The sequence below is a fragment of the Erpetoichthys calabaricus genome, chromosome 5 (assembly GCF_900747795.2).
Source record: "Erpetoichthys calabaricus chromosome 5, fErpCal1.3, whole genome shotgun sequence".
NCBI classification, from domain to species: Eukaryota; Metazoa; Chordata; class Cladistia; order Polypteriformes; family Polypteridae; genus Erpetoichthys; species Erpetoichthys calabaricus.
The window spans coordinates 70,723,341-70,733,931 of record NC_041398.2 but is presented as its reverse complement, the minus strand read 5'-3'; the positions used below and the strand labels follow the sequence as shown (position 1 = coordinate 70,733,931).

The 10,591-nt window shown below is 39.1% G+C and overlaps 1 protein-coding gene across 2 annotated transcripts in view; it reads left to right on the top strand.

Annotated features, from left to right (window-relative positions):
• mfsd8 (major facilitator superfamily domain containing 8) overlaps window positions 1-10,591 on the top strand; it is a 136,973-nt gene that overhangs the window by 83,938 nt on the left and 42,444 nt on the right. For both annotated transcript variants that reach the window (XM_028801653.2, XM_028801652.1), the window contains exon 2: window positions 8,849-8,940. In XM_028801653.2, the coding sequence (XP_028657486.1) occupies window positions 8,849-8,940 (92 nt within the window). The remainder of the gene's footprint in view (window positions 1-8,848; window positions 8,941-10,591) is intronic.

Genomic DNA, 10,591 nt, shown 5'->3' with positions numbered 1-10,591 from the left:
GAGTATGCGACACGTGTTTCTCCTTAATTCTGGGCTCATCAGGCATTCCACTCACTGCATCCCCTCTCGAGAATCGAATATCGTCAGCGCCAGAGTTGAAGCCCCTAAACGTTGCGGTCAGCAAGTGGGCTAACATCCGCCATGTGCCCGTCTTTCAGTTGCGAGAGGCAGATCATAGAATGGTTGAAATTGTTGCCCCTAACGTTGCGCTACGGCGTGTGGTTCGTTTATACCTCGTGTCTTCTCATTAAACTTTTATCTCGCGAATATGTTATTGCAATCCGCAGCGGGAGTGTTTCTATAAACTTAATTTAAACTTACGTTTTACACATGCTTTGTTTCCCTTATGAACATGCTTGTATGCTTCACTCGCTCCCTTCTCAATTGTTTAATGAATTTTGTTGTTCTTCGCTGTTTGCGGCTCCTCCTTCATTTGTCCCTACTGCATTCACAGTCTTTTCACGTTATTGCAATCCGCAGCAGGAGCGTTTCTATAACTTAATTTAAACTTACGTTTTACACGTGCTTTGTTTCCCTTATGAACTGCTTGTATGCTTCACTCGCTCCCTTCTCAATTGTTTAATGAACTTTTTTGTTCTTCGCTGTTTGCGGCTCCTCCTTCATTTGTCCCTACTGCGTTCACAGTCTTTTCACGTGATTACGTGGGAGGCGTGATGACGTGACACTCAACTCCTCCTCCCACGGCCATCGAGCTGCCGTCCATTACAGTATATTGTGAAAAAAGAGGTTCCAGTTATGACCATTACGCGTTGAATTTCAAAATGAAACCTGCCTAACTTTTGTAAGTAAGCTGTAAGGAATCAGCCTGCCAAATTTCAGCCTTCCACCTACACGGGGAAGTTGCAGAATTAGTGATGAGTCAGTCAGTCAGTCAGTCAATCAGTCAGTCAGTCAGTCAGTCAGTGAGTCAGTGAGGGCTTTGCCTTTTATTAGTATAGATAAACTGAGAATAAAGTGGAAATGTCGACTTTAATCTTGACATAGTCAACATGTTGAATTTATTCTCGACATATAGTTTGTTTTTTTCTTCCGTGTCCATATTTTTTTTTTCTTCACAGTGGCCCTAATGCGCTTCCATAGGGCTATACCACAAACAGCATTATAAATGCAAGTTGCAGTTTTTTATTATTTATGTATATAGCTTAGCTTGAAGCAAGGTCCATATTAATGCAGTTTGCCATAAATGATGGTACAGTTGGTAAGATGTCATCACCACGATTGCACTTGTTTTATTTTATTTTAATTTGGTGAATACTGTGTAATGCACCTGGGCTCGAAGCCTTGAAGTAATGGTGCAACTATCAGTAATACTATTATGTATTTTATTGTTATTATTTATTAGTTTAAATATTATGCAGTTTAATGATGGTAAAATTGTTTAAAAAGTCACTTTAACGTGTCAGTGACAGAGATTGTTAACATTAACAGAAAGTGTAGTTGGTTTATAAAAAATATTTACTATTTATTCCTTTTCTAAGACGTGTTCAGTGCAATCCAACTTTTGACAAACACCTCTGGATATTTTACTAACTGTAAATGCCTCTTTGGATGGTTGAAAATATGTTGTCAAAATCATAGTTTAAGCTTATGCAAAATTTGTTCAATTAAAGGTTCTATATTTTGACTGCATCTGTCATGCAATGTGATTCCTTCTCTTTAGTGCCACCTCCTTGAAAACTATCACTTTATGGGGCCTTGCAAACCTGGATTAATACTTGTGTGCACATTAAAATGTCTTTTTGTATGATGTACAATTCTCATAACAGTCTAATAGGTTATTCTTAGCCAGTCTACTGCAGTAATTGCAGTGGAAAATGTGGTTAACATCCACTCATGCATGGGGGAAAAAAATACCGTCTAATACCGTGAAACCGGCAGAATATAGAAAAATACCGTGATATAGAATTTTGGTCATACCGCCCACCTCTAAGTGACAGTTTAATCTCCATTTGTATTTTTATTGTTCTTATATTATGCATATTTAACAAGTATCAAAGTTGTTATTATATAGCACCATTTACAAAGTATTCAGCCTCAAACCTTTTTTTTCTCATAAATGATTGTCACAGCCTGGGATTTTGATCGGTTACACTGTACATTTTTTTTGGTAAATAAAACACTGTTTTTCAAAGAAATGTCCAAAAAGCTAGAGAACATTATAAACCATTAAAAATGTAATTCCAAAAAGTGAAATATCACCATTTTGTAAGTATTCACTGCTCCTTCTGGGGCACACTTCCCCCAGAAATTCAGTATCTTGTCAATTGATTGAACCACCTATCACTGTTACAACAGCAAACAATCTTTTTGGTTAATTTGTTTTAATTATACACAATGTAATTGAGCAATTTGAACCATCCAACTTGAAAAAGTGCTTAAGATTTGCCAAGTTCGTTGAGGATCAGGAGTGGACAGATTTTTTAGGTCTTGACATAGATATTTGATGGGGTTAATATACAGGCCTTCACTGGTCCACTGAAAGATCTAATTTTTCTTCATTTTAAGCAATTGCATTGTTGCTCTGACATCTTAACAGTCATTTTTGTTTAAAAACAAACTTCTTCCCCAGTTTAATGTTACTTGCAGATGGGAGCAGATTTTCCTTCAGAGTGTCTGTGTTGTGCAGAATTCATTTTCCCATCAGTCTTGACCATGTTTCCAACCCCTGCTGCTGATAAGTATCACTGTAATGTGATGCTGCCACCACCACTTTTTATACCTGGTGTGGGGAACAGGCCGGACACAGACAGGCAGACATCGTTTTGTCACCCAACACACGTTTATTTACAAATATATTTACAATAGTGGTCACACACAACCCAGTGCCACAGCACCAATCACCCCAAAGTCCAGGCCCGCTACACAATGCCTTTCTTCAGGTCCTGACCACCGCCACTTCTCTCCTCCGAGCTCCGTCCTCTTCCACCCGACTCCAGCCATCAAATGGAGGGAGGTGGCCCCTTTTATAATCACCCGGATGTGCTCCAGGTGCTTCCCAGCAATCTTCCATCGGCACTCCTCAGTGTGGTGGAAGTGCCGGCTGCACACCCGGAAGCACTCTGAGTGTCCCCGCTTCTCTTCCCCCTCAGCACTTCCGGGTGTGGCGGAGTGCTGAGGTCCAGGGCTCCAAAGGCATTGGGGCGCCCCCTTGCGGTGACTACGGGCCCCTACAGGGTTGAGCTTCAAAGCTCTGTACCCGTGGTCCCCGTAGGTACCAGGGCGGTCACCCCCACGTGGTCTGAGGAAGACGCAAGCCCTCTTCTGGTCCTCCGGGGCATCCCGGCCGGGTCGCCCCCACAGCCACCTGTGACACTGGCTAATGTGAAATCTAATGTTTATGCTACATGTAGTGTTGTTAAGAAGCCAAGTGTTTCCAGTATCTCATCAGGCCACAAATCTTGCTGACAAGTCTTTGAAGTATTTTTCAAACGGCTTTATTCTTGGTAAGGGACATGTGTCGTCAATCCCCCACGAAAGGGCCAACCTAAACATGTAGCTGTAGTTTTGTATTTTTTTTTCCACATCCATGTGGTGGATTACATTGAGATCCAATGTTTGTTCTGCACCTTTCAGATGTTCTTTTTCCATCTCAGTTGCCTATCTTTTAGCTTGAGCAGTCTCACTGCCCAATTTTCTAAGAGAAGAGGTTGGGATCATGTATTGAAACAGTGAAAGCAGCATGCATTGAAACTTTTGAAGAATGTAAATAGTTGCATCATTTGTTGTATTGTAATGTTGTAAACAACGGGGGATCTCTTGTAGCATTCTGAAACCTAGAATGACACCAAGAAGCCTGTTACATGCATTAGTTGCTTTTTTTAAACTATATGAAATATGAAAGGAAAGGATAAATGCAAGGAATAATCAAAGTATCTAGAAACCAAAAAACAATAACATCTGTAGCCTCTCCAGGCCTTCTTAATCAGCTGAGCCTCTGTCAACCTGGTTTGTTCACTTTCCCAATACTGTACCATACTAAAGCCCCCATTATCAAACACCTATATCTCATACTCTCTCATTCTCTGTTTGTTCAATACCTGGACTTTCTTACTACTGCCAGTTGAGTATTTGTCCCTGTTCACTTTACAACGCACAATCAAATAGTCTTTGGGCCCAAGGAGGCTTTAAACCAAGTGAAAATATAGCTTTAAGCCGAGCATATTGCCCTAATTTTACCACAGATAATCCAGGCTACAGATAAAGGCAGACAGATTGTATTCACATTAATGAATTTGAAAGATTGGAGTACTGACCTATCAAAAGCATTAGACGATAAAGGTATGGGAGAATGCTTTGTTTTTGCTGTTTCAATTGTGAAATTATCCATACCGTTAAATCCTTGAGCAGTTATGTTAGTTTTTCTTCTTTGTACCTTAGCTATTTGCCCCTTTAATTTTTTCTTCTGCTGTTGCAAAATTTTGACACTCAACTTTTTTTAGATCTTCAACCAAAATCTAATAATGGATAAAATGCACCTAAGTGAACAAATAATAAAAAATACAAACAAATAGAGCCAAGAATGTCTTTGAGGAGGCCTTTGGTGGTCATCCCACATATTCCTCCATTCATGAGCCCCAGAGTTAGTCAGTCTCTGTGTTATGGAAAGATATTAAAGATGGAATTGACAGAGTGATTTATGGTCATGGGAAATCTCTGTCATTAAACCAACATTTTTCTGGACTATAACCCCGCTAATGAATTACATATTGAACACAGCCACTTGAACAGTGAAAATTACTAGTTTTTTTGGGTGTCATATTCTGGTTTTCTCAATGGTTGCTGATGTTAGTGCAATGGATGACAAGTAGTAAGGTCTTGAAGAAGAACAAGTCTTTTATAAACTGGCAAGGTCAGCTTATAAGGAACTGGCAAAATCAGTGTTATTATTTTAAAAGGGCTAATCTATCTAGAAGCCATTTCCAAGAACAGAATTCTTCAACCTGAAGTTTCTTGTAGAGAACCACCACATGTGTATGGAACACACGGATGAAATGTCAAGGGGGTTCTTAATCATAAATACATTCAAAAGGGGTGTTTTCTGTGGCCCTTAATTAACTAATGTTTCTGGAGAACTCTGCTATAGGAAATATTTCTAATCAGTTATATTTACAATCATAAAAGATATCTCTTCAGTTCCTGATTTGCAGTCTCCATCTTCCTGTTAAGGCCTCACCACACAACATAATTTTTTCAGCAATGTCTCAGCTGCAGTCTTTGTTTACATAATATTGGGAGTTGAGGGTAGTAATGGCATGCTCCTCTGACTACCAGTGGCAGCTGTGTAGTTTGACATCCTCAACAACTTAATCAGACTGGTTTGTAACCTTTCCCACTTAAATCAAAACAGATTTGATTTTGTCTTAAGTACTGGGCAGGACTGTGTGTCTGTGAGAGCTGGAAACCAATGAGCACTGTTCCGGAAGTACAATGCATAGAGTGAAGCCATGTGGAGTAAAGAACTTGGGTGTTTTGGACTATCCAGGCAGAAGTATGTCTGTCTGATGTTTTGTCTTTATTGTAGCACAACAGAATGAAAAACAGATACAATAAGACCAAGACTGTGGCTGAACTTGCCATGTCTGGACAGCATTTATACAGACAGCAGTGGTGTTAGACAGCATGTTAATTGGCTGTCAGTAGGCAGTGAGCTCACACTACTTTGGAAAATTGTCCTCCTCTTGGATATTAGTTGTGTAATCTGACATCCTCAACATGATGAGATCACCAACTGCTGTTGTCAAGTGTGATATTATCTTTGATTAGAAGTTGCCACTTTTAGCCTCAGGATAATATATCTAGAAGTGAGATTAATTTTAATTCCAAAAATGGGAAACAAACTGGAGATCACAATAAAACACAACAGATTTCCAAAAATCGTGTAATTAATATTCATTAAATTAATAGTTTTGTGCAGGGGGGATACCTTTAGAAAATATATCCACCATTACCAAATGGGAAATGATAAATTTAAACCACTGTAATCAATTGATAATTTGATTTAATGTATGATTATGAGAGTGAGCTGGAAATTTAACTATTTGGCAAAATATGGGAAACATAGGCTAAAGTTGTCTGTTCCCACTTTTATTAATATTAAAGTCACCCACCAACACTACATGATGGTAGTGAGGTCAGATAAAAGGTTGCTGAGGTGGCTTGCTAATTAATACTACAGTTGTATTTGATTGTTTTAATATGAAATATAAGCACCTCAAAGGATGTGAAATCTTGTATATTTTTGAAGCAGTAGACAATTTATTATATATAGTGTTAAATGGCCACCTCAATAACTTATACAGGGTGAGTCAAAATTATGTTTATATTTGAATGGCGGAAACAATTTCTTCATGAAACATAATTCATGTGTGTAAGATGATTTACAGGAATGTCTCAACCTGTTCATCATCATGTTCAACACATGTACCATATGTGGCACATAAATTGTCCACAAAAATTGTATATAAGTATATACATAGCAGTATCATTAGTGTTAACATAATTTTGACTCACCCTGTATATATTGTAAGAAAACAGACAAACAAGGATAAAGGTTTGGGGATCCACACCATATATTGTCAACAGCAATTATATCTCGTTAGAGGTGCTAGGCAGGAAGGGGCAGGTCCATGTGGGATGGGGCAGAAGTGCAGTCAGCAGGGAGGCATAGTCAGGAAGGGAGTGTTTGAGCTGGAAGTGTTTTTTCTGCGCTTCCCTTCTGGCGATTTGTAGGAGAGGAAGAAGTGACATTAGTGCACTTCGTCAACCCCGACTCAATGTCTTACCCTTAGTTGAGCCCTTAGACTGCCTCCCAAGCGCACATGCTCTTATATATGTAAAATGTATTTAGGAAGTAATGTACAGTTGTATAATAATCTGGAGCAGCCTTAGATAAAGACATAATGTTAGGTGTTCTAAGCCAGATGTAAGGAAGGGGCCACATATCAAAATATGTACTTATTAATATTATTAATTAAAATAGGAAATTTTTGATGCTTCCACCAAAGAAACAACAGTCTGTCTTTTTTTGTGCTGATGCCCTTGTCTGTTGGCGTTCCAGGTCACCCAACTTAAACATTCAGTAATCCCTCACCTATCGCGGGGGTTACGTTCCAGAGCCACCCGCGATAGGTGAAAATCCGCGAAGTAGCGACCTATATTTATTTTATTATTTATACATATTTTAAGGCTTTATAAACCCTTCGCACACTCTTATAAACACTTCCTATGCTCTTAAACACTTTCTGCATTCATAAACACTGCAGACCAACACTGCACGCAGCGATCAGACGTCGATGTGTCTGCACTCGCTTTGTGAAGGGGGGCAGCTGAACTCACACTGAGCAGAAATGGACTTTGTGCTGCTTCTGCCAAAATGCCTGCTTGTCGCTCTGCGGTTCAGAAGGAGGGGGAGGAGTGGAGGTGTGTGAGGGTTGAACGCACGTTTGCTCAAACCCCCCCTCCCCGGAGGCGCAGTAGGCTCCTGCCAGTTCGCATTGTCAAGGGGGTGGGGAGCTGAATGAACACTAAGGAGAAGTGGACTTTGTGCTGGCTTTGTGCTGCTTGTCGCTCTGCGTGTCAATAATTTTAAAGCCTTGTATTTTCCTGTCTCACTGTCTTGTCTTGCGTGAAGTTAAAATGTTTTATAATAGTGAGATGTTACTCATATCCTTAGCCCCGACATCCACATATCATATGTGTTAACAAAGTGTGTTTATAAGTTTACATGTGTTTAAAGCATGTGGGATTGGTATTTTAAGGCTTAAACTATAAAAATGTTTATTTATATGGTCTTTCTATATCGCGGATTTTCTCCTGTTGCTGATGGGTCTGGAACATAACTTCCGCGATAGGCGGGCAATCACTTGTATTTAAAAACCCGCGAAGTGGTGAATCTGTGAAAAGTGAACCGCTAAGTAGCGAGGGATTACTGTATAGGAAGAATGTATATTATGCCTCAGAATTTAGGGTAGCTCAGCTCGTTAGGGAAAAGAGGCATGGGCAGTTGTCAGGGTGCGATCAAAAACAAAGTACACTATGAAATTGTAGGGCAGACCTGAATCAAAAGTTAATTTTATTTATTTAAAATACTTTGTTTGGAGAAGCTCTGTATAATCTCAATTCCTTTTTTATGGGAAATACTAGTCAAGCTACCTGTCAAAGACAGGTAATAGGATAATTTAAAAATATTTTCTCTATAATATCTCTTGCTTAGTGTGCACTTTTCAGCTACTTTCTTCAGTGTTCACATGTGTGTGAACGTTTCTTCACCGTCTCTTTCTCTCTTGTCCACATTCCCTTAAAGCCTTCTTTTCAGACTCTTGTCATTATTTTCAAGGCAGCTGTCTGCTTGTATACTTACAATCTCTGAAGGTGACTCTCTGCTTGCCTCCCATGCTGTTTCTCCTCCTTGTGTGTCTCACACTTTGCACTTCCTCCTTCTAACATTATTCAAAGTTATTGTCTGTTTTTACCTGCATTGTTATTACTCTTTAATTTAATATTGTTTTTTTTGTATCAGTATGCTGCTGCTGGAGTACGTGAATTTCCCCTTGGGATTAATAACGTATCCTATCTATCTATCTATCTATCTATCTATCTATCTATCTATCTATCTATCTATCTATCTATCTATCTATCTATCTATCTATCTATCTATCTATCTATCTATAAATAATATGATTTAAGTTCCTGCTACTTCTACACATCACCACACAAACTTTCTGTTTGTTAAATATGCAGTACAAAATAAAACACATTTGTTTTAGACTGCATGACGCAAGAATATTCCTAAATGTTTTTAATTATACAAATTTTACCCCTGTCTCAGTGATAAAGTTGTCCCTGAAACACCGCTTCAGTATAAGAGCAGATGGTGGTCTATTCGGATCATGTATCTCACAATGTTTCTCAGCAGTGTGGGTAAGTTAATTTAACATTCCTGTCTTATTTTTGTCATTTGCCTTTAAAAAGTATTTTTAACCATAAATGTATCCTGTATTTTCCAATAAAAGGTTTGGTAAAGTTTTAACATTCTATAGTCAATGCGAATTATTAGCAAGTGGTAATCTGAGCACTTTACATGTTGATTGTTGGCCTTCTTTTTAGTTTGGCATGCTTAGATATGTTTTGACTGTTACACTAGCAGAAGGAGAGAGAAAGACATATTGTTTCACACCTGTTGTTGTCCAGAAATTTACCAATACCAAGTATTGGGAACAGGCCAGTGCCATTATTTTGGAGCCAAGTCACATACAACTGTCTTCATATACAGTATGTATTATGATATTTGCATAAAATAAAGTGCCTTTTTTCAATAATCATGACATTTAATTCAATTACCACAAGAATATTACAACATAGTAACAATACAGTACTTTCCTGTAAGGTAAGATCCAGTGGTGCCAACTAGGAGAGTTGGTCATTTAAGTTAGTGATAACCAGTAGATGTGCAGGTCAGACTAAAGCACATAAAGAGAATTTCCATACAGTCACTACCTTGAAGACTGAGCACAAGTGTTTATCAATAGTTATGAAACCACAGGCAAAATATTTCAGATCTCATCAGTTTAGTGCAAGACAATCTATAAATGGATAACATTTAAGATACATAGCTACAAGAAAGTCAATATTGGGTATTCAAACCAGCCTTAAAACCACATAACCCAACAAAAACACACATACTGAAAAGTAATGGAATTCGTAGAGCGGTTATTCAGAAACCTTTTGCTGTCAACACATAATATTGTGGTTTTTATTATGTTAGCTGTAGGCCATCTCAAAGATTTCGATTTTTAACAAAATATTCTCCATATAGTATATAGCCAAAACCTAATCTGCACCCAGCCCTGCAAGTAGGTCCTCCAACTTGCAAGTAAAACTCAGGGGTTGGTGGCAGAATTGGCACTCTCACCACTGTAAAAAAAACTCACACTGTTCACTGTGGTGCTGAGGTATCACCCATTGCATGGCTGTACTCATATTCCAATCCGGTTGGTCCGTTGTGTAGTGTGTGCAGTAGTGCGCCATAAGCTCCCAACCTGTAACACTGACAAGCGTGTGACAGTGGTGAGGTCTGCGGAAGGAGTGACGGATGCATTCAATGTGGAGGTGGGATTACATCAGGGATCAGCTCTGAGCACTTTTCTTATTTGCAATGGTGATGGACAGGTTGACAGACAAGATTAGACAGGACTCCCCTTGGACTATGATGTTTGATGATGACATTGTGATCTGTAGCGAGAGTAGGGAGCAGGTTGAGGAGACCCTTGGAGAGGTGGAGATGCTTTAGAGAGGAGAGGAGTGAAAGAACAAGACAGAATACATGTGTGTAAATGATGGGACGTCAGTGGAATGGTGAGGATGCAGGGAGTAGAGTTGGTGAAGGTGGATGAGTTTAAATACTTGGGATCAACAGTACAGTGTAACAGAGATTGTGGAAGAGAGGTGAAAAAGAGAGTGCAAGCAGGGTGGAATGGGTGGAGAAGAGTGTCAGGAGTATAATTTGTGACAGATTGGTATCAGCAAGAGTGAAAGGGAAAGCCTATAGGACTGTAGTGAGACCAGCTTTGTT